The sequence below is a fragment of the Lactuca serriola genome, chromosome 8, assembly GCF_051521515.1.
Source record: "Lactuca serriola cultivar US96UC23 chromosome 8, Lser_US96UC23_V15, whole genome shotgun sequence".
In the NCBI taxonomy this organism is placed as follows: Eukaryota; Viridiplantae; Streptophyta; class Magnoliopsida; order Asterales; family Asteraceae; genus Lactuca; species Lactuca serriola.
Window position 1 is genome coordinate 283880259 of NC_136415.1, and position 25784 is coordinate 283906042.

General features: G+C 42.8%; 1 protein-coding gene across 1 annotated transcript; it reads left to right on the forward strand.

Moving 5' to 3' along the window:
* Positions 1 to 4497: 4497 nt before the first annotated feature.
* Positions 4498 to 8194, forward strand: LOC145068138 (uncharacterized). Its single transcript, XM_079015117.1, has 3 exons — positions 4498 to 5110; positions 5219 to 5480; positions 8182 to 8194. Exons 1-3 carry the CDS (start codon positions 4498 to 4500, stop codon positions 8192 to 8194), a joined length of 888 nt encoding a protein of 295 aa, XP_078871243.1.
* Positions 8195 to 25784: the final 17590 nt, after the last annotated feature.

Below are 25784 nucleotides of genomic sequence, written 5' to 3' on the forward strand. Positions count from 1 at the left end.
AAGATTACGTGGTTGGATCTGAAGACAATGGCTATCTCATCTGGGAAGCTATCACTCTTGGACCGTTTGTTCATTCAGAGACAAACACGATTATTAAGACGCAGAAGGATTACAAAAAGTTGGTGACAGATGCTCAGAAGATGCCACAGGAGGAGAAGGACAAGATCTTGTGTAATGTTAAAGCCATGCGAATGATAAGATTTGCCCTGCAATCTGACACCTTTCGGCTTGTAGGTTCATGCACAACTGCTAAAGAGATCTGGGATAGGTTGAAGGAACTTTACTCAACTGATGAAGATCTGGAACACTCCATTCAAACTCTTTTGTTGTCAGAATTCGGAGTTTTCGAACAGAAACCTGAAGAAAAGCTCATACAGACCTTTGATCGGTTCAATCATCTCTTAAGTAAGATGATCAAGCATGGGATAGAAAGGAAGCTGATCGAGCTGAAAGTTACATTCATGAACGGGCTAAGACCAGAATGGATGGTTGTGGTTTCCACTGTGAAGGCGCATGAACAGTTCAAATCTTACTCACTGGCGAAACTAGTTGGGATATTGAAGTCCCATGAAAGTGTTGTAACTAAGGAAGCGAAAGTGGTCTCTAGTGTGGGATTGCTGGCTCTTGTCTCTAAAGGAAAAAGTACAGTTGAGGAAGAAGAAGAATCAGATATATCAGAGTGTGACCTTACAAGTGAGGAGTATGCTTTAATGATCACAAATCCAAAGAAGTTCGCAAAAAGAAAATTTCCCACCAACAAGAACCGAAATTGGTAGGGAAGTTACAGTTCTGAGAAAATGAAGGATGAACCGAAAGTCTCTTCACTGAAGGTTGAAGAAAAGGAGAACAAGCTTGCAGGAGACTCTGGATACGACTGCAACTATTGTCACGGTAAGAACCATTTTGCCAAAGATTGCATGTTGAGAAAGATAGCTGAGAAAAGAGAGGGTGAAGATGACGAAGCGTATTATATGTGCAAATTAGAAGAAGTCAAGAAGAAAAAGACGTCCAATAGCTCAATGAATACATTAATTGTACAAGAGAATGCAGGGGAAGATGAGTTCGGTGGTGTAGAAGTCTGGTCAACTGACTCTGAAGACGAAGAGGTTAGAAGACCCACTCATGGAAAGGCGTTTGCGGCAAAGAATGAAGGTTCTGGTGGAAAGTGCTTTATCGTCACCCATGGTCCATCAACCGAAAATGCAGATACGGAACCGAACCTGACAGATAACAAATGTTTTGCAGCCAAGCCGGTGAGTGAGAAGATCAACGACTGCGATCGATTGATCAAAAAGGTACATTCTACCCTTGAGTCTCTTAAAATTCCCAAAACTAAATATTTAGAAGAATTAAATGAATTAAACTTTAAATTTTCCAACCTAAGTAGTAGCCTCATGCAAACCCGCTTAGCAAACTCTAACTAACCAACTTGGCAGGATGTCTTCAAAAAGTGAGGAAAGGAGGATCTGGATTGAGCAGAAGGAAGCAAAGTTAGTTAACGCTAAGGATGAAAGTATTTATTTGCAAAGAGACAATTTAAAATTGTTAAAACAAAGAAATGTTTTCTATTTAATTGCTAAGCGTCTTTATAATAATATTGCTCAATTACATCTAAATTGTGAGATTGGAAAGAAAATACATAAAATGATTTTACCCTTTCTTGAATTTAAGGAAGATGATGTTATAGTAGAGTGTGAATCAGAAGTATCCTCTAAAGAAACATCCATGTCGTATAGGCTAGGTTTGGATAAGATAGAAACTTTCATCGATTCTAAGGAACATAAAAGTATGTTAAAAGATATCTTAGATGAAAATGATAGGTTAAAGATTAAAACTGAAACTATACAAACATTCGATGAGTTAAATGCCAAAATTGTTAAAGATAACAAAATAAACTTAGATAATTCATCTGAATTTGATGCGGAGAGTGAAATGAGTGAAATCTCAGTAGAAGATGTAGTTGATTGTTCTAAGTTTGTGAAAAATGAAACCAAGAACGAAAACCTCTTATTTCAGAAAAATCGGTTGAGTTTGCTCGTCTGTCAAAAGAACAGAAACCGAAACTCAAGGAAAAAGCCTTGGTCTATCAAAAGGTCCAGACCGTGCCAAATCAGGTTTATGCTGTAACTGGAGTCACTCAAAGACAAACAACAGAATTAAGGACAATGGTTGACGAGGATAACACTGAAGGATGCGAAGACTATTTCTGGTCTGCTCCCATTGATAATGCAGATGAGTCTGTGGGACTGTCTGAGAAAACCACGTGGAGAGTCAAAGGAAGATACATACCAGAACCCATCAATAAACCTTCCAGTTTCGATATTCCCAGCACAAGCGGAACTAAAGATGTTCCTGAGGAACCATTTGATGAACCCGGTGTTCCAATCAAGAGGGAAGAACCGAAAGGTCTACTCAAGAGACAGGAAGCACCAAAAGTTCAAACTAAGGAGAGTATAGAGGAAGGTAAGACAACTGCAACTCAGAAGGAGAAACCACAGGCCAACTTCAATGTTCACAAATCTCAAAAGGAGCTAGCCAAATAGAAAAGACTCAGAAATCAAAGATATGCCTTGAATCTGAATGAACGGAAAAGGCATTGGAATTCTCAAAATCCTAACTATAAGCCTCCTAGAAAAGAAACCATGGACAAGGGAAAGGAAAAGATGAAGGAAAATTTAAGCCCAAATTCATTTTATTCCAAGTCTCAGAACCGAAATTCGAGTCTCGGTGCAAAACATACTTTCGGTCCCAAAACCAGATTCGGTCCTCGACCTAGTTTCGGTCCCAAAACCAGATTCGGTCCTCGACCTAGTTTCGGTCCTAAAACCAGATTCGATCCTCAACCTAGTTTCGATTCTAATTCTGGTTATGGATCCTCCAAGTATCAAGATGAAACAAATTCTTTAAAGGACATCAAAGGAAAAGGAAAGCTGGAATCAGACTCCGAGAAGGAAAATAAGATATCTTCCACTAAACCTAGGAATCAAACGAAAAACACTAAACCATCTAAAGCAACACCAAAAGATACACTAAAATTTAAAGAAGATAAAACAAAAATCAAGGTGTTTACCATCAAAAGAAAAGATCAAACCACTCTTGTTAAACGAACTTATTTAGTTGATGCTTCTATAGTCATTCCTTTGTGAAAAACTCACCAGGACCCAAGAAACTTTGGGTTCCTAAATCTGCTTGAATTTGCAGGTAATCAGTGACGAGCAGTTTGACGACAAATGGTATATAGACAGTGGCTGCTCGCGTCACATGACAGGGAGAAAGGGGGAGCTAAGGGAGTTTCGGTCTCTAAAAGATGGTGGATCTGTGAAGTTTGGAAACAATTCCTATGGAACAATCAAAGGATATAGGATGATAACTAATGGAGACTTCTCTATTAGAAAGGTGGCTTATGTAGAGGGATTGCAGCACAACCTCTTCAGTGTATCACAATTAGTTGTGGGCATAGGGTTGAAGGTATCATTCGATGATGAGGGGTCTGAAATATTTGAAAAATAAACCAAGAAGGTTCTGCTGAAATCTGCACGAAAAGGAGAAATGTATCCTCTGAATCTTAATCCAATTCGGGGCACACCAGTTATCTGTCTACTGTCAAAGGCAAAAACCGATGAAAGATGGTTATGGCATTGACGTCTATCTCACCTCAACTTCAAAGATATCAATAAATTAGTGATTGGTGATCATGTTCGAGGTCTTCCTCTTCTTAAGTTCGATAAGGAGCATTTATGTGCAGCATGTGAGATGGGTAAGCAGAGCAGAAAAAGCCATCCTACACGCATCAATACTAAAATAGTGGAAGCACTTGAGCTATTACACATTGATTTGTGTGGACCTTCTGCTAAAGATATTATCGGTGGAAGTAAGTATGTTCTGGTTATTATAGATGATTTTTCACGCTTCACTTGGGTTTTCTTTCTTAAACAGAAATCAGATGCAACTCCTAAGCTAAAGATGTTCATAAAGCAAGTGGAAGTCCAATTAAAGAAGACAATAAGAAACATCAGAAGTGACAACGGGCTGGACTTCAAGAACAAGGATTTTGAAGACTTTCTGGCTGATAAGGGGATCACTCACAATTTTTCGGCCCCTTATACACCACAGCAGAATGGGATTGTTGAAAGACGAAACCGCTCGTTGTGTGAAGCAGCCAGAACCATGCTAAGTTACGCTTCTCTACCTTTATACTTTTGGGCTGATGCCATTGCTGCTGCTTGCTATACTCAGAATCGGTCCTTGCTCAATAAGAGATTCTCCATAACTCCATATGAGATCTTAAACAATCGGAAACCAAACGTCAAGTTTTTCCATATTTTCGGTTCAAGGTGCTTTATCTTTAATTCTAAAGAGAACCGAAATAAGTTTGATGTTAAAGCTGATGAGGGCATATTTCTGGGTTACTCTCTGGCATCAAAAGCATACCGGGTGTTGAACAAGCGTTCTAAAAGAATAGAAGAGACTTATTATGTCACCTTGGATGACAACTATATGAAGAAGGTTCAGAGGACAGAAAGTGCTTCAGAAGACATATTCCCAGAATTCGGACAAGTCTCGGTTCCAATATCCAACCTGTTTGAGGAATACATTCGGTTATTCGATGAACGAGAAAAGGCAATTAATTCAGAGGCAACAGCAGCAGACAACAAAGTCGATAATCTAAAGAAGGTCATAGACGAAGCTGCTAAAACGATGGAAAGCGAACCACCAACTCCTACATCATCAACCAGCTCTTCAAACAAAGATTCAACGTTCCAGGGAGAGAGCTCTACCACTTCAAAAATATCTGAAGTTCCTGTTGAGGGGGAGAATCCAAGTTCATCCCTAAAATCTAAAAGATCAGATGATACAGAAACAACTGATCCAAAACTAACAAGTGAAATTCCAGTCGAGGGGGAGATACCCACTGCAGACTCTGCTGAAGACAAAGGTTTCACTTCGCCAGTCGAGGGGGAGAAAGCAAGTGATAGTTCTACTGACGAAGGTGAAGGAGATCAGTCAGATGTTGAAATTGATGTAGAAGTGGAATTGAATCCCGAATATGATCCAAGCTATCCTCCATTAGTTAAATGGACAAAGGACCATCCCAAAGAGCAAATTATTGGTGAAACTTCCGAAAGTGTTCTAACTATATCTCAACTGAAGGCGAAACAAACTGCATTATTCTCTAAAGTGGAATTTTGTATGTTTAATTCATTTATCTCCAAAATAGAGCCGAAAACTGTAAATGCTGCTCTTGATTATTCTGATTGGGTTCAAGCAATGCAGGATGAGCTTCATGAGTTTGAATGCAACAGAGTTTGGAAGTTAATTCCTACACCAAAAGATGCCTCTGTTGTTGGTCTGAAACGGGTATTTAGAAACAAGTTGGACAAAGAAGGGAATGTCATTCGTAACAAGGCTCGGTTGGTTGTAAAAGGCTATTGTCAAGAAGAGGGGATAGATTATGAAGAAACTTTTGCTCCAGTGGCAAGGTTAGAGTCTGTTCGAATTTTTCTTGCATATGCTGCTCACAAGAACTTCGAAGTTTTCGAAATGGATGTCAAATTTGCATTCTTGAATGGAGAATTAGAAGAAACCGTCTATGTTGAGCAACCGCCTGGCTTTGTGAATGAAAAATACACGGATCACTGCTATGTGCTGGATAAAGCTGTCTATGGGCTAAAGCAAGCACCGAGAGCCTGATATGAAACGCTTACTCGCTTCTTAAAATTGTCAAAATTTAAGCAAGGTTCGGTTGACCCAACCTTCTTTCGTAAGAAAGAAGGTGAGCATTTGATGATTGTTCAAATTTATGTTCATGATATCATCTTCGGCTCCACGAATCCTAGCTTAACAGCTGAATTCAGGAAGTTGATGGAAACTAAATTTGAAATGAGCACAATGGGTCCAATTAATTTTTTTCCTTGGTTTGAATATTAGACGGGGACCAGAAGGTATCTTTATAAACCAGGAAGCATACACTAAAAATTTACTGGCTAAATTTGGAATGAAGGGTGATTCAAAAGTGAAGGTTCCTATGGCATTCAGCACTAAGCTAACTCCATCCCTGGAGAAACCTGCTGTGGACATAACCCTTTATCGACCAATGATAGGATCTCTTATGTATCTAACAGCTAGTAGACCAGATGTCATGTTTTCTCTTTGTTACTGTGCCAGGTTTCAAGCCAACCGAAGAGAACCTCACATGCTTGCTGTGAAGAACATTTTTCGATATCTGAAGAAAACTTCATCTCTCGGACTCTGGTATCCCACAAGATATGGATTCTTCATTCAAGCCTTTTCTGATGCTGATCTAGGAGGATGTGGACTGGACAGAAAAAGTACTACAGGAGGATGTCAATTCCTTGACGGAAAACTTGTCAGTTGACAATCTAAGAAACAAACCTGTGTTTCCTTATCCACAACAGAAGCAGAATACATTGTTGTCGCATCTTGTACCTCTCAGGTTGTTTGGATTCAAAGTCAATTAAGAGATTATGGGCTTAGCATGAAAAAGATCCCTCTCTATTGTGACTCGGAAAGTGCAATTAGGATTTGTCATAATCCGGTGCAACATTCGAAAACCAAGCACATTGCACTTAGGTATCATTTCATCAAGGACCATGTAGAAGACGGGAACGTAGAAGTACATTTTGTTCGTTCTGCTGCTAAACTGGCTGGCATCTTTACTAAAGCCTTGCCAGAAGCAACCTTTAACAAAATCTTACAAGGCTTGGGCATGATGGAAGGAGAGTCGGTAGCGAATCCTTAAATCTCTCATTTAGACAACCAAAATAGACAGACCGCTCGGTCTATATCTGCACCAGATTTTTAGGGAACCAAAATGGACAGACCGCTCTGTCTATCTCGGCTCCGTAATTCTTAGGAACAGAAATGAACCGAATGATCAATCTATTTTGCTTCACTCATTAAAAGATAAGGTTTCGGTTGTATATTATGTATATATTTTATCTTTCTGTTTTTATTCTTTTTCAGAAAATTTCAAAAATCCAAAAATATTTTATCTTTCTGTTTTTATTCTTTTTCAGAAAATTTCAAAAATCCAAAAATATTTTATCCTTCTGTTTTTATTCTTTTTCAGAAAATTTCAAAAATCCAAAAATATTTTATCTTTCTGTTTTTTATTCTTTTTCAGAAAATTCCAAAAACCCAAAAATATTTTATTTGTTTCGATTGCTTGTTTGGTTTGTTTGATGTCTTTCTTAAAATAGGCAAACACAAGTATAACGGACTATGTATCTAAGGCAGGTATGTTTCAAATTTAACACAACCTAGTTAAGAGTCCCTAGAAGCATGCTGTTGCATGTTGTCTTAAGCCTCTACGATCTTGAGTAGGCCTTACTGATTCGATCGATACCCATCGTTTCTTCCAAATCAGGCTAATCTTCATCACTCGGTCTAGAGCTACCTTACTCTTCTCATATGAGTTAAGAGTTATTCTACCCTGTCATGATTATCTAGCAGAAGGTACATTCGGTTCTTAAGCCACCTCCTTATATTCTCCATCTACTTTCGGTTCACTAACGTAACCCTTGAGACTCTCGGTCTTTACCACTGAGGTTTATGGTTACACAACATCTGCGTTTATGATCTTGGATACGTTTACCACGTGCTAAGTGAAACCCAAAATCCAACACCAAAAATGAATTGACGGTGAGTGATATACTCAAGAATTTACTGGTTACCTAAGGAAATCTCTTTTTATTTTTTATGTGTGATCTTTTATGAAATTGTCTACAGCCAAGACATTTCTTCCCAAAGAGATCCAGTTTGTTTTTTTTGAGATTTCTGCTTCCTATACGTCATTAACATAATATATCCCACCTACCTGTTCAACAGATCACATTGGTCTCACAGGTACCTCTACCACCAATCGGTTTTATGTTAAAGCTCGATGTTCGGTTGGAGGAAAGCTACCCTATGCCTATGCTTAAAATAAGCCTTTCAATGTTTATTAACAAACAGTTGATCGTATTTTTCGGGAAACCACATAAGCACTTCAAGTCTCTCTTGACTTTGAAGGAAGTGATTCTTGCCCGGAATCCTCTGCTTTCGGTCTTATAATAAGACATCACTCACATCCCATACACTCTTGATTTATTTCTCTATCTTTCACACTCTTATGCATGAAAATTTATATTTTCCAACATTCTTATTGTTGTTTGGTATCAGTTTTGGTTATTGATTGTAACCAAACACGGGGATATTTGGAATTTCAAACGTTAAGTGAAGATAAGATTTAGGCGCGTGATTTTAATCCGTTTCAAAATTCACGCGTGCTGACGCATTCCTGGGATTAACCACACTGTCACATCACGCTTTTTCAGGCGACGCTTTAGCAACCTCATCATCACGACTTTCTCTCCCCAGGCAATCGTATAAATAGGGATGAACGTTTTATTTGTCTCATACCATTCTCGAGTTCTCTCAATCCTAAAAGTTCACACTGTTCATCTTCTTCGCTCAACAATGGCGACTTCTTCTTCTACACATGATCAGACTGCAACATCATCTTTTCTCACATCTGAAGTCCAAGACAGAATCGAAGGTTAATTTAGCTTCGATTTCTGGAAAGCAAGTTCAAATTGAAAGTGATAGTGATACTGAGGAGACTATTGTTGAAGCTCTTCAAAGAAAGAAAAAGGACAAAGAGCTCGATGAAACGATGAAAGTGGACAGAGAGGCAGAAGAGAAAGCAAGGAGGAATAAGGAAGAAGAGGATGCCTTGCAATGCAAAAAGACTCTGTTTCCAGAATGGGACAGAGATACACTTATCAATCAGGCGATTGAGTTTCCTTCTGTCTATTGGTTGGAACCAGTTGCTTCGTTTGACTGTGATAACTCCAGAGACTTGCAGTTCGACATGCCTATTACAAGAAAAGCATTTACCTTTCATTGCTTTGATGTTACTGCTGAGGTTCCACATCCAAATCTGAAGGTTGATAGAGAATTTATCGATTTCTATTTAAAGAATGGTCAACCGCAGTACTTGACTTGGAGTGTACAGAAGATTACTAAAGTCAAGGTACTGAAAACTTCACCTGCTGGGAGATTTGTGAATGTATATTTCAAGATCACGGAACATTTCATTTCTCTAGCAGATCTTCCAAACCTTAATCCGCATGACTGGATTTTGCTATACAACATTCTGCTCTCAAATTTTAAGGAGTATGATTCGATTCTTAAACATCTAAAAAGAATGTCGGCCTCCTACGTCCGTGAGTTTGCAACTATGGATCAAGAGATAGCTAAGGTGATGAATAAGAAGCCATCTGTGAAGCCAACGTCTAAACCTGGTGATGTGAACAAAATGAAGTTGGGGCAGATAGATTCTACAAATTTGACTGTTATGTTCACAAAGGGTGAGAAGCACAAGTTTCTGTTTGCTTTGGTTGACAAGCATCTGTTTTCAACAGACTGTCTGGAGCATATCGTCAATATTGTACATCGATGCAAGCAGAATTCAGCAGCTGATAAGAAGTACTTCACTGATATGCTTCAGTGGTATATTACATTTCGACATCATGTTTTGGCCATTATACCGAGAATGTTTGAAACAGTGAAGAAGTTCTCTGTTGTGAAAAGAGATTGATGTTTCTGCTCCAAGGACGCAAAGGGGGAGATTGTTAAGTATTTTAGTGTTGCGTCTTGGGCTTTTGAGTTTTGTACTCAGATTGGGCTTATCCATCCGTATTTATCTAGATTAGTTTCATTGTTATCTAGATAAGTTGTTAGGGTTATAATATATATATGCATGCATGTATGCGTATAAACAAGAATAGTCTATTACGTTGATTCTTGTAACCCTAAAAACACCTCTACAGATTGAAGTTCTTTATCGATCTCTTCTGGGGTGTTATTGCATTAATCATTCGACATATTCAGTGCAATACTTGTATTCTTTAATTCGTTCTTATTTAATATCTTGCTTAGAATCATACGATCCTGAAAGAACTTTATTCTAACAAAAGGCTAGACAAGTCTCGTACTATGCTTCCCAGAAGGGTAAAAGACCATTCTACCCCTCCCCTGGCCCCATAGTCCACTGGTTGACCAAACACTAAAAGTCAACGGAAGTCAACGGTCCAACTTTGACCAGACTCGTCGAGTCAGGCAACGACTCGGCGAGTCCACACGCATATTCAGATTCCTCACAAGGTCTCACTCGACTCACTGAGTCACCCACCAAACTCGTCGGGTCTCCACTGATCATGAAACTCGGGTAAACTCGATCCAACTCGTCGAGTCCTCCAATGGACCCGACGAGTCTCCTCCATGACCAAACTCATCTGACCTTCTGAGGTCAGATCTGCTTCACCAACTTGTAGATCTATCCTTCTAGCACCCACAAATTACTTAAAGGTCCAAACTTGACGTCCATGCATCATGATTAGAGCCATAAATGAAGAAATAACCATCTAAATGGAAACTTAGGCTCAAACTCTCTATGTGACTGTATAGAGCTGATCATAAGGGACTCTCTGGACCTCCCATGGTCCAGATCTAAGGCTTATTCCATATTGGGACCTCAAACATTCCATAAACATCTAAGGCTTAACCCGTAAGATACCATCGTAGGATCTCATACCACACCAAAATCACTAAAAAGGACACCTCCCGTAGGAATTACCTCATGCCACCTTCTACCAGAATCATCAACTCTGACAACTCACTGATCCTCTAATTCTTCTTAACGAAAACCATCGATCGGCTATCGATCATCCATACCACTCGCACCACGTGCTCCTCATCGCGATCAAAGGAGCGAAAGGATCACGCTACACAGGGAACCCATCCCCTGCACTATCATCGAAATTTCATCTGAACAAAGACACTCAAACTCTTGCTTCCGAACTCAGAGGAATGTTTATGTTTAATCAGAATCATCTACTGACGTATAGCAATCTCAAGCCTCAACTTCCTGCCAGATCTCCCTTTCCAACCCTAAGCACCAGGTTACGCACGACTTTCACTATTGAACCTCCCAAGAAGATCCATGCATGACTCACCACTTCTTTCTCACAACAAGTGTTTCAACCCATGGTGACACACAAGTCACCAATTCTCGCTATCCCCAGCGAACACTAAAATCCACACTCGAATATCAACTCACTCCTAACACTTGATATATAAGGCTCAAAAATTTCGTGCAACTCACTGCACTATCCCATCCAAATACCGAACCTCTGGTCTTAATTCCAGATGACAACTAACTTTTCAGAGAAGTACTCATTCTCTGAATCTGAAACCTCATATCGCCTTCCCAGCGCACCACTAAAATCAAACTCATCTCAAGAGTTTGATCAGTCCCCGGGTTGGACCACTCGTCCCAAGAACCACTCATTTTGAGACTGATGACTCGCAACCCATACTTAGCTCACTCATCTACAACAACCACGATTCCATCCAATATAACCACTACAGAAAAATGAGATAACCACAATCTCGTAACTGATTTAACCATCAGGCTCCCCTATCTCATATATTTGGGCTACCCAAGCCAAACATCCTTTCCGCGTTATGCTCTGATCATAGAATAGTTTATGTCAACATTCTCTTACTGACTAGAGAGTACTACCGCCCTCGCAGTATCTCAACCCTTCCCTGATTAGTGCATGCTACGGCTCCCCGTGGCATCACTACAACCTCTCTCTGATCCGCGAGTACTACGGCTCCTCGTAGCATCACCCCAACCTCTCTGATCCGTGAATACTACGGCTCCCCGTAGCATCACCCCAACCTCTCTGATCCGTGAATACTACGGCTCCCCGTAGTATCACCCTAACTTCTCTGATCCGTGAATACTATGGCTCCCCATAGCATTAACACAACCTCTGCTCTAAGCCACTGAATTACGGCTCCCTGCAGTCTTACCGCACCAGCTCTTACCTCTTCATAATCTAATTTTCACGTAGACGCCACACCGCGATCATGAACTCATGCCCTGCGGACCGGCCACGCGTAGGTGTACACACCTACTTAAGCTATGCACTGTTATTTCTAACAACATCTGAACACACCTTTCCCTGCTGCAACCCACCTTCCCGAATAATCTCACCTAATGCCATTTGTCATAGGGTTCTCACCGGAACCGTACTCACTTGATACCTACTATCTGCCTCCGACTCACAATTTCAAAATAATCAAAACTTAATGACTGCGTGTTCTGATACTTCAGGACACCATCACAACATCCCACGATGCCTTATCTCAATCACTGTTCTCACACTCACAACATCATACACGGATACTGCCTCCCTTCATTAGAATCTCGAAATCGATCTTCATCTTGCAACACTTGCAACCTCGAAGTATTCCCTTTCAAAATTGAACAAATGACATCGCCATTAACCCGAAACTCGACTACAAGGACCTGAAAATTCACCCATTGCCGATCGCTACTCCTACCGTCTCCAAAATTAACTAACAGACCAATTGTTGCTTTTCCTGGTGAGGAGATCACATTCTGAACATATACCTGTCAACCTCTGCTGCTGCTCTCTGAACTCAAGGACTTAACTATCTCGTCTTGTTTTACACACTAAAATTCAGACCCGAACAACCTCTCTGACCAACGGCTACCTGCCATAGAATCACTCATTCCTCCTTGATCTTGCACGACAGGCATCATCTCACTTGCACCTCGACCTATCCACCAATTTAGCCTTGAACCCATGAATCTGCCACATAATCTCTATAACCCGTCCTCTAACTGCCTCTGCACAATTCTCAAATCCCTTTAGCAATTATCTTGTTCTCCCCCACTTAGGGTTCGAACCATCGCCAATTGGCGCACTTTCAATCCATCCACATACTGCTTCCATTATCAACATCGCATCTATTCTCTGATTGAGCTAAGCAACGCTTGATGATCTCCCCGATTAGAAACCTAGCAATACCAAATACTCTGAATCATAGACGAAGCCCTCATAACTTCTCCTCATGACTTCCTTTAATCATTCAGGACCTCATACTGCCCCTTAACTGGACATCCCAACTACCCCGATTCACCAAAGACTCTCCGTTTCCACCATTGGCTCTATGGTACAAGAAATACTTCACCACGGACAAACCGCTCAAACACCCTGAAAAGATCACCACCAATACTACTCCACGGCCTCCAACTTCTGGAACCAGAAACTCGATAGCTCATTCCCCTCCTCAAGAATGGAAACCACTTAACTCTCGCCATAGCAGGTGATGGCTCATCCATCAGCCGGTGGCTTGACTCGAACCCCGCTTCTTCAACAACATCATCCCATTTATCCTTAAGTCGTGCAGTTTCCACTGGCACCTCACAAAGAAAATATCTTAAAATGAATCCCATTTCTCTTTCAAGCATACTCCCTTGAACTCATTCAAATTGGCCCTCACGCCGCATACTCTCTCATACCTGATCTCGGTATAATCAACATAATGGCATAATTGGTAGGACCAGTAACACTAATCATCGTAGCCATGGTACTAAAACCATGTTGCTATCCCTCTACCTGCTATAAATCATGGTTATCGAACCATGTTATCTTCTCTCAACCCGCTACAAATCATGGTACTCAAACCATGACATCACTTCCCAACGTGCTTCCAACCATGGTACTCAAACCATAAAATCACCTCTCATCTGCCACTGGTCATGGTACTCAAACCATACGATCCCTCTCATCTTCCACTGATCATGGTACTCAAACCATACGATCCCTCTCATCTGCTACTTAGAATCCCAGGAACTCTACATGTACCGAGTATGGGTCCTCTGCTTTCAGTAGTACGGGCCCATACTACCTGCCACATCTACCCATACTTTCCACATAAATTATTCTAGATCTCCTAAGTAGCTGCTCAACCTCCTCACTTACAAATTCCGCCCTGCTGGCTGCTCTTCCTGCGAATACTCTCCCTTATCCGCCTACTCATCCAACAAAGATCACTTCCCAAGCTCTTCCTAGGTTCCCACACCTTTCTGCCCTCAGCTGCTGAAGAACCCCTAGTGATGCCAACCGTCTACCTCCTGAATATCGTCATATTCACTTAGTAGCCGACTCCCATCACCGAGAATTCCACAAAGCACGAATCAAGCAGTATTCGGGCATCGAATAGTCCTTTATCAACACGTATCACCACTCTAGGTTACAACTCCGCTTGCTACACTCGTAAACAAAGACGTCACCGAGCTCAAGCAACTCCACCCCTAATGGGTATCCGACTACCTTCTTAGAAGGCTCCTCAAATGCTCATCTAGGTATCTCTCCTAGATTATTCTTTTGCTCAAATCCTTCTCTAAATAGGATTCCTGCTGGATGCTCATAATCCGCACATACATAAAAGCAATTCACAGATAACAGTAACTCCTAGGCTAAGGCATCACAAATCAGACCACTCTAGCGCTAAAAGATGAAATATGTAACCTACTCTCTAGCATATATAACATTTCACATAATACTCATAACACACAATGTAAGGGTATTTTTGGGAAATCACCGTTCGGGCGCTGCCTGATTGTACACACTGTTCGTTGTCTCTTTCTCTTATAAATTCTCTTACTCATTTTTAGAAAACCCATTTCTTTTGAAAACCTTTTTCTCAACCCTCAGTTTGAGTCCGAACATACCTGAAGGTGTATCCGAATCCCTCAAACCAAGGCTCTGATACCAACTTGTAACGCCGAAAAATTTTAAATTTATTTTATTCATATTTATTTCATAAAAATGTACATTTTTCTATATAAACACTTTTTATTTAAAAATCATCAACAAGGTTTTTAGAACATTATGAAAGTCCAGGATCTGTATTCATCGCTCTTTTCTCTTGTGTGTGTACAATCGAGCCGCTGCCTTCCCGCGATTCTGAAGAACCTGAAACACATAACACGTAACACGGTAAACACAAAGCTTAGTGAGTTCCCCAAAATACCACATACAACACATACGCCACTCAAGGCTACAATATGACCCTCCGGTCGGTGTGTCTCAGCGGAACCCTCCAGTTCCGTATCGTTGGACCCTCTGGTCCGGTCTGTATCGTTGGACCCTCCGGTCCGATCTATATCGTTGGACCCCCTTGTCCGGTCTATAAACTCCGCATAGCATAAATCACAAAGACATGATGCATAGCATATCACATATAACATAATACTCAGTGTACGCACATAAGACCCTCCGGTCACACATAACTACCACTCAAGGTAACATATAGTGAGAAGACTCACCTTGGGTAATTCTCGAAAAGTCTCAAACTCGAAATACCGATCTAGCCGCCGCCTAATCACATAAATAAATAACTCTAAATCAGAAATGGCTCTCAAAGGCTAGACAAGTCTCGTACTATGCTTCCCAGAAGGGTAAAAGACCATTCTACCCCTCCCCTGGCCCCATAGTCCACTGGTTGACCAAACACTAAAAGTCAATGGTCCAACTTTGACCAGACTCGTCGAGTCAGGCAACGACTCGGCGAGTCCACACACGTAATTAGATTCCTCACAAGGTCTCACTCGACTCACCGAGTCACCCACCCAACTCGTCGGGTCTCCACTGATCACGAAACTCGGGTAAACTCGATCCGACCCGTCGAGTCCTCCAATGGAGTCGGAGAGTCTCCTCCAAGACCAAACTCATCTCACCTTCTGAGGTTAGATCTGCTTCACCAACTTGTAGATCTATCCTTTTAGCACCCACAAATTACTTAAAGGTCCAAACTTGACGTCCATGCATCATGATTAGAGCCATAAATGAAGAAATAACCATCTAAATGGAAACTTAGGCTCAAACTCTCTATGTGACTGTATAGAGCTGATCATAAGGGACTCTCTGGACCTCCCATGGTCTAGATCTAAGGCTTATTCCATATTGGGACCTCAAACATTCCATAAACCTTTAAAGAGAATGGTTAAGAAACCCTAGATTCATGAAATCAACATCAAACAGGAGAAATGGTCCGATTTGTTACCTCAAAGTGAAGCTCCAGGCTTCATAACCTCAGCACATCAACACCCTCTGGTCCCTCTTGCTAGAATCTCATCTTCTCTTTAGAAATGACACACCAAAATGCTCAAAATGGCTCTTCTTTACTCTACAAGCTCACAAGGATGATTTAGGGTTTCTACAGGGTAAGGATAGCCGCAATTGAAGACCCTAAGGCTCTTTAAATAGGTCCTAAACCTGGACAAATAGGGTTTTCCTCCACAGCGCCGACTCGGCGAGTCCAATGCTCGACTCGTTGAGTCCATTCATTTAAACACGTCACCTGATCGCGTCCCTACTCGACGAGTTAATCAACCAACTCTCCGAGTCCCTTCGATTAAATCAAAATATATAAATAATATAACATACCCAAGAATCTGGATGTTACAATTCTCCACCACTTGAATTAGATTTCGTCCTCGAAATCGCTCCTTGACCCCACATAATTAGAATCCAATAACCCGTAAGATACCACCGTAGGATCTCATACCACACCAAAATCACTAAAAAGGACACCTCCCGTACGAATTACCTCATGCCACCTTCTACCAGAATCATCAACTCTGACAACTCACTGATCCTCTGATTCTTCCTAACGAAAACCATCGATCGGCTATCGATCATCCATACCACTCGCACCACGTGCTCCTCATCGCGCTCAAAGGAGCGAAAGGATCACGCTACATAGGGAACCCATCCCCTGCACTATCATCGAAATTTCGTCTGAACAAAGACTCTCAAAACCTTGCTTCTGAACTCAGAGGAATATTTATGTTTAATCAGAATCATCTACTGACGTATAGCGATCTCAAGCCTCAACTTCCTGCCAGATCTCCCTTTCCAACCCTGAGCACCATGTTACGCATGAATTTCACTATTGAACCTCCGAAGAAGATCCATGCATGACTCACCACTTCCTTCTCACAACAAGTGTTTCAACCCATGGTGACACACAAGTCACCAATTCTTACTATCCCGAGCGAACACTAAAATCCACACTCGAATATCAGCTCACTCCTGACACTTGACATCTAAGGCTCAAAAATTTCGTGCAACTCACTGCACTATCCCATATAAATACCGAACCTCTGGTCCCAATTCTAGATGACAACTAACTTTTCAGAGAAGTACCCATTCTCTGAATCTGAAACCTCATATTGCCTTCCCGGCGCACCACTAAAATCAAACTCATCTCAAGAGTTTGATCAATCCCCGGGTTAGACCACTCGTCCCAAGAACCACTCATTTTGAGACTGATGACTCGCAACCCACACTTAGCTAACTCATCTACAACAACCACGATTCCATCCAATATAACCACTCCAGACAAATGAGATAACCACAATCTCGTCCCTGATTTAACCATCAGGCTCCCCTATCTCATATATTTGGGCTACCCACGCCAAACATCCTTTCCGCGTTATGCTCTGATCATAGAATAGTTTATCTCAACATTCTCTTACTGACTAGAGAGTACTACCACCCTCGCAGTATCTCAACCCTTCCCTGATTAGTTCATGCTACGGCTCCTCGTGGCATCACTACAACCTCTCTCTGATCCGTGAGTACTACGACTCCCCGTACCATCACCCTAACCTCTCTGATCCGTGAATACTACAGCTCCCCGTAGCATCACCCCAACCTCTCTGATCCGTGAATACTACGGCTCCCCATAGTATCACCCTAACCTCTCTGATCCGTGAATACTACGACTCCCCGTAGCATTACCACATCCTCTGCTCTAAGCCACTGAACTGCAGCTCCCTGCAGTCTCACCACACCGCGAGCATGAACTCATGCCCTGCGGACCGGCCACACGTAGGTGTACACACCTACTTAAGCTATGCACTGTTATTCCTAACAGCATCCGAACACACCTTTCCCTGCTGCAAACCACCTTCCTGAATAATCTCACCTGATGCCATTTGTCCATAGGGTTCTCACCGGAACCGTACTCACTTGATACCCACTATCTGCCTCCGACTCACAATTTCACAATAATCTAAACTTAATGACTGTGTGTTCTGATACTTCAGGACACCGTCACAACATCCCACGATGCCTTATCTCAATCACTGATCTCACACTCACAGCATCATACACAGATACTGCCTCCCTTCATTAGAATCTCGAAATCGATCTTCATCTTGCAACACTTGCAACCTCGAAGTATTCCCTTTCCAAATTGAACACAGGACATCGCCATTAACCCGAAACTCGACTACAAGGACCCGAAAATTCACCCATTGCCGATCGCTGCTCATACCATCTTACTCATACCGTCTCTGAAATTAACTAACAGACCAATTGTTGCTTTTCCTGGTGAGGAGATCACATTCTGAACATATACCTGTCAACCTCTGCTGTTGCTCTCTAAACTCAAGGACTTAACTATCTCATCTTGTTTTAGATACTGAAATTCTGACCCGAACAACCTCTCTAACCAACGACTACCTGCCATAGAATCACTCATTCCTCCCTGATCTTGCACGACAGGCATCATCTCACTTGCACCTCGACCTATCCACCAATTTAGCCTTGAACCCATGAATCTGCCACATAATCTCTATAACCTGTCCTCTAACTGCCTCTGCACAATTCTCAAATCCCTTTAGCAATTATCTTGTTCTCCCCCACTTAGGGTTCGAACCATCGCCAATTGGCGCACTTTCAATCCATCCACATACTGCTTCCATTATCAACATCGCATCTATTCTCTGATTGAGCTAAGCAACACTTGATGATCTCCCCGATTAGAAACCTAGCAATACCAAATACTCTGAATCATAGACGAAGCCCTCATAACTTCTCCTCATGACTTCCTTTAATCATTCAGGACCTCATACTGCCCCTTAACTGGACATTCCAACTACCCCGATTCACCCAAGACTCTCCGTTTCCACCATTGGCTCTATGGTACAAGAAATACTTCACCACGGACAAACCGCTCAATCACCCTGAAAAGATCACCACCAATACTACTCCACGGCCTCCAACTTCTGGAACCAGAAACTCAATAGTTCATTCCCCTTCTCAAGAATGGAAACCACTTAACTCTCGCCATAGAAGGTGATGGCTCATCCATCAGCCGGTGGCTTGACTCGAACCCCGCTTCTTCAACAACATCATCCCATTTATCCTTAAGTCGTGCAGTTTCCACTGGCACCTCACAAAGAAAATATCTTAATACGAATCCCATTTCTCTATCAAGCATACTCCCTTGAACTCATTCAAATTGGCCCTCAAGCCGCATACTCTCTCATACCTGATCTCGGTATAATCAACATAATGGCATAACTGGTAGGACCAGTAACACTAATCATCGTAGCCATGGTACTCAAACCATGTTGCTATCCGTCTACCTGCTATAAATCATGGTTATCGAACCATGTTATCTTCTCTCAACCCGCTACAAATCATGGTACTCAAACCATGACATCACTTCCCAACCTGCTTCCAACCATGGTACTCAAACCATAAAATCACCTCTCATCTGCCACTGGTCATGGTACTCAAACCATACGATCCCTCTCATCTTCCACTGATCATGGTACTCAAACCATACGATCCCTCTCATCTGCTACTTAGAATCCCAGGAACTCTACATGTACCGAGTATGGGTCCTCTGCTTTCAGTAGTATGGGCCCATACTACCTGCCACATCTACCCATACTTTCCACATAAATCATTCCAGATCTCCTAAGTAGCTGCTCAACCTCCTCACTTACAAATTCCGCCCTGCTGGCTGCTCTTCCTGCGAATACTCTCCCTTATCCGCTTACTCATCCAACAAAGATCACTTCCCAAGCTCTTCCTAGGTTCCCACACCTTTCTGCCCTCAGCTGCTGAAGAACTCCTAGTGATGTCAACCGTCTACCTCCTGAATATCGTCATATTCACTTAGTAGCCGACTCCCATCATCGAGAATTCCACAAAGCACGAAGCAAGCAGCATTCGGGCATCGAATAGTCCTTTATCAACACGTATCACCACTCTAGGTTACAACTCCGCTTGCTACACTCGTAAACAAAGACGTTACCGAGCTCAAGCAACTCTACCCCTCGTGGGTATCCGACTACCTTCTTAGAAGGCTCCTCAAATGCTCATCTAGGTATCTCTCTTATATTACTCTTTTGCTCAAATCCTTCTCTAAATAGGATTCCTGCTGGATGCTCATAATCCGCACATACACAAAAGCAATTCACAGATAACAGTAACTCCTAGGCTAAGGCATCACAAATCAGGCCACTCTAGCGCTAAAATATGAAATACCTAGCCTAGTCTCTAGCATATATAACATTTCACATAATACTCATAACACACAATGTAAGGGTATTTTTGGGAAATCACCATTCGGGAGCTGGCTGATTGTACACACTGCTCGTTGTCTCTTTCTCTTATAAATTCTCTTACTAATTTTTAGAAAACCCATTTCTTTTGAAAACCTTTTTCTCAACCCTCAGTTTGAGTCCGAACATATCCGAAGGTGTATCCGAATCCCTCAAACCAAGGCTCTGATACCAACTTGTAACGCCGAAAAATTTTAAATTTATTTTATTCATATTTATTTCATAAAAATGTACATTTTTCTAAATAAACACTTTTTATTTAAAAATCATCAACAAGGTTTTCAGAACATTATGAAATTCCAAGATCTGTATTCATCTCTCTTTTCTCTTGTGTGTGTACAATCGAGCCGCTGCCTTCCCGCGATTCTGAAGAACCTGAAACACCTAACACGTAACACGGTAAGCACAAAGCTTAGTGAGTTCCCCAAAATACCACATACAACACATACGCCACTCAAGGCTACAATATGACCCTCCGGTTGGTGTGTCTCAGCGGAACCCTCCGGTTCCGTATCGTTGGACCCTCCGGTCCGGTCTATAAACTCCGCATAACATAAATCACAAAGACATGATGCATAGCATATCACATATAACATAATACTCAATGTAAGCACATGAGACCCTACGGTCACACATAAATACCACTCAAGGTAACGTATAGTGAGAAGAGTCACCTCGGGTAATTCTCGAAAAGTCTCGAACTCGAAATACCGATCTAGCCGCCGCCTAATCACATAAATAAATAACTCTAAATCAGAAATGGCTCTCAAAGGCTAGACAAGTCTCGTACTATGCTTCCCAGAAGGGTAAAAGACCATTCTACCCCTCCTCTGGCCCCTTAGTCCACTGGTTGACTAAACACTAAAAGTCAACGGAAGTCAACGGTCCAACTTTGACCAGACTCGTCGAGTCAGGCAACGAATCGGCGAGTCCAAACGCGTAATTAGATTCCTCACAAGGTCTCACTCGACGGTCCAACTTTACGTCCATGCATCATGATTAGAGCCATAAATGAAGAAATAGCCATCTAAATGGAAACTTAGGCTCAAACTCTCTATATGACTGCATAAAGCTGAACATAAGGGACTCTCTGGACCTCCCATGGTCCAGATCTAAGGCTTATTCCACATTGGGACCTCAAACATTCCATAAACCTTTAAAGAGAATGGTTAAGAAACCCTAGATTCATGAAATCAACATCAAACAGGAGAAATGGTCCGATTTGTTACCTCAAAGTGAAGCTCCAGGCTTCATAACCTCAGCACATCAACACCCTCTGGTCCCTCTTGCTAGAATCTCGTCTTCTCTTTAGAAATGACACACCAAAATGCTCAAAATGGCTCTTCTTTACTCTCCAAGCTCTCAAGGATGATTTAGGGTTTCTCTAGGGTAAGGCTAGCCGCAATTGAAGACCCTAAGGCTCTTTAAATAGGTCCCAAATCCGGACAATTAGGGTTTTCCTCCACAGCGCCGACTCGTCGAGTCCAATGCTCGACTCGTCGAGTCCATTCATTTAAACACGTCACCTGATCGCGTCCCTACTCAACGAGTTAATCCACCAACTCGCCGAGTCCCTTCGATTAAATCAAAATATATAGATAATATAACATACCCAAGAATCTGGATGTTACAGTTTTCAGACACAAGATATGTTTTTATGAAATGATATGATCGGATGATGTTTTACTACAAATGTTTTGCAAACCACTTAATTTAAATGAAATTTTTGGGTGTGAAAATTGGGTCGTTATATGTTGGTATCAGAGCCCTGGTTTGAGGGATTCGGACACACCTTCGGGGGCCTCTGGACTCAATCCGAGGGATTAAAAGATTTTATAAGAAAGTGGTTTTCTAAAGAATAAGATAGAAGAGTTTTTTAGAAAGAAGAAGTGTGTGATGTGCGCGACCGGCCGAGCTCAAGTAAGTATTCCCCAAAGTACCCATATAATGTTATACTATGTTTATCAGATTTAGTAGAACAGCATGCTAGAATATGACTAAGGATCTAGCAATGATGCCTTATGTGCCTGCTTTATGTGCTTCAGCTTATGAGAATTGCATGCTAGTATTGAGTAGACAGTAGTAGGATAGCCTATTTTGGTTATGCATGGTAGTATGAACTTAGCATTATATGCTAGTTCAGCTTCTCATTATGACGACAAATTTGCTTGAGTAGTTTTCCTGCGTCCGAATGCTGCTTTCTTTGTGCTTTGTGGGACTCTGAGTGATAGGAGTTAGTCATTAGGTGAATACGCGACGTTACATGTGATCAGGGTTGAATAATCTCATAGTGCTGGATTTGGCCCTATTCCGCAGCTCTTGTTTGAGTCTAACCGTTGTAGGGACGAGTATGTTACGCGAAGGATTATCTGAGCCTCATCACATGTGATGGTATTCAGGTAATGGCTAATTGGCATTACAAGGAGACCTTCAGTAGCTGAGGACCGGTTTGGGTGGAGTTAGAGATTTTCCCTAGGGCAAGCCTAGAATGGGAATAACAGAGGATCAGCAGTGGTGAAAGGGATCTGGTGGAGTCAAAGCTGTCCTTGAGGAAGGTACGGATAGATGTGGAAGGTAGTATGGGCCCGTATTACTGAAAGCAGAGGATCCGTACCCGAATTAAGGAGGGCCGAGGCAAGACTAGGGAACTTGTAGTAGATGTGATCCCTTTTGAGGTATCAGTATCACTAATGGTTGCCTGTATGTATTGTAGAATGGTGGTACTACGTCTGAGGCTAGCAGTTGGTAGTTCAGGAGAGGGATCGGGTTCGAGATCAGGTTCCGAGCCAGTAGATGAGAGGCTACGCAATTTCATCGCGTTAGAGATCACCAGTGGCATCCTTGAGTCGATCCCCATCATTTTTGGGTCGATCAAGGAAGGGATAGTTGAGCTGATGGAGGACTGCCTCAGGGCGTTCAGGAGTGACATGGAATCTGGCCAATCAGGATCTCGCACATTGTCCTTTAAGGACTTCAGGGGCAGTGATGCGCCGGATTTCCATGGGGCGAACGACCCCATTATTGCCAGACGATGGATTGCGGACATTGAGTACGCACAGCTGACCAACTTCTGCCCCGAGGGGTCGAAGGTGAGATATGCAGCAGGGTATTTGAGAGACAGAGCTAGAGACTGGTGGGAGTCTATTCGTGACTGATTGGGAGCCTCGGCTATTGAGGCTATGACATGGTCGGATTTTGTGACCCGGTTCCGAGCATGGAAGAGGAAAGTAGAGGAGGGTCAGTCGATTGGGGCTTCGGGGAAGAAGCCCAAGTGATCAGATGGTAGGCCGAAAGGCCAGTCAGGACCAGACCGCTGTAGGAAATGCGGCACGCCACATGAGGGGGCGTGTAGACTGGGATTGTCGGACTGCTACAAGTGCAGAAAGACAGGGCATTTCAACAGGGATTGTACTGCCCCTGTACCGGTTATTCAGACGTATGAGTTGTTGTGTTTCCACTGCAACCAGAGGGGCCACGAGAAAACCAATTGCCCCCAGTTGACAGCAGCATCAGCGCCAGTGAAGGCGCCAGCTCCAGTGACCTTGCGGATCACTGATGGTCGGCAGGGCAAGGCAGAGGCTTCAGTGGTGAGGAGTCGGGCATTCCAATTGACTACCGAGGAGGCACGCACTGCACCCGATGTGGTGACGGGTATGACTTCTTATTTATGATGTTATGATATGCTGTTGTGATTTTGATATGTTATGTATGTGCTCTGTTTAGGATCGTTCCATGTGAACGGTATCCCAGTTCAGGTATTGTTTGATTCGGGTGCTACCCGATCGTTTGTTTCTCTTGCGCTCAACAAGAGATTTTCTGAGTCTTCAGGCATGTTGGATTGCCCTCTAGGCGTAGAGATTGCAGATGACCGTTCGGTGCGAGCATCGACGATATTCCGAGATTGTGTGCTGAGATTAGTCGAGGAGCGCTACCTGGTGGATCTGGTTCCCATACCTTTGCGGGGGAACAAGTTTATTATCGGTATGGATTGGTAAAGCCCTAATGGGGCAGTGATCGACTGCGCGCAACAGTTGGTGCGGATCAGGACCCCAAGTGGGGGAGAGCTGGTGATTCAAGGCGAGAGGCCATAGCGAGGACCAGCTCTATGTTCAGCAGCGAGAGCTAGGCGTTACCTCCAATAGGGTTGCGCATGTTATGTCACGTATGTTATGGATACCCGGGAGGCGGGTAGGGCGACAGTGGGCGAGGTGCCCGTAATACAATAGTTCGCAGACGTATTCCCCGAGGAGCTGCTTGGGATACCTCCGGAGCGCCAGGTGGAGTTCATGATCGACCTAGTCCCTGGTGCAGCTCTAATAACCAAGGCACCATACTGGTTGGCTCCTCCCGAGATGCAGGAGTTGTCTACGCAGCTGCAGGAGCTACTAGACAAGGGATTTATCAGGCCAAGTAGTTCGCCTTGGGGATCCCCGGTTCTGTTTGTGAAGAAGAAGGACGGGTCGCATCGTATGTGTATAGACTATAGGGAGCTGAATAAGGTAATGGTGAAGAACCGTTACCCACTCCCGAGGATTGACGTCCTCTTTGACTAGCTACAGGGAGCATCTTGGTTCTCCAAGATTGACTTGCGTTCAGGGTACCATCAGATGAGGGTCAGAGAGGCGGATGTGTAGAAGACTGCGTTTCGGACGCACTATGGCCACTACGAGTTTGTGGTGATGCCCTTCGGGATCACCAATGCTCATGCCGCGTTCATGGACCTCATGAACCACGTGTGTAGACCGATGTTAGATAGGTCTATGATATTGTTTATTGATGATATCTTGGTTTACTCCAAGACGCGAGAGCAGCATGAGGAGCATCTGCGAGAGGTTCTAAAGACTTTGAGTAGGGAGAGCTTATATGCCAAGTTCACCAAATGTGAGTTTTGGTTGCGCGAGATGCAGTTTCTTGCGCACCTTGTCAACCAGAACAGGATTTTGGTAGACCCGGCCAAGGTGGAGGCCGTGATGAGATGGGAGGTTCCGAAGTCTCCATCTGAGATTTGGAGTTTCCTGGGATTAGCGGGCTATTACCAGAGATTCATCCAAAATTTCTCCAAGATAGTCGTACCTTTAACCAGGCTAACAAGGAAGGCTGTGGTCTTTTGTTGGGGGCCTGAGCAGCAGGCAACGTTCGAGACACTGAGGCAGAGGTTGTACGAGGCGCCAATCTTAGCCCTGCCAGAGGGCATAGAGGATTTTGTTGTGTACTGCGATGCGTCCATCTCAGATTTGGGCGCAGTATTGATGTAGAGAGGGCATGTCATCGCCTACGCGTCGAGGTAGCTGAAGCGTCACGAGGCGAACTACCCGTCGCATGACTTGGAGCTGGGGATTGTTGTGTTCGCCCTAAAGATTTGGCGTCATTACCTCTATGGGGTTCACTGTACCATCTACACTGACCATAAGTGTTTGAGGTACCTAATGGATCAGCCGAATCTAAACATGAGGCATCGTCAGTGGATGGA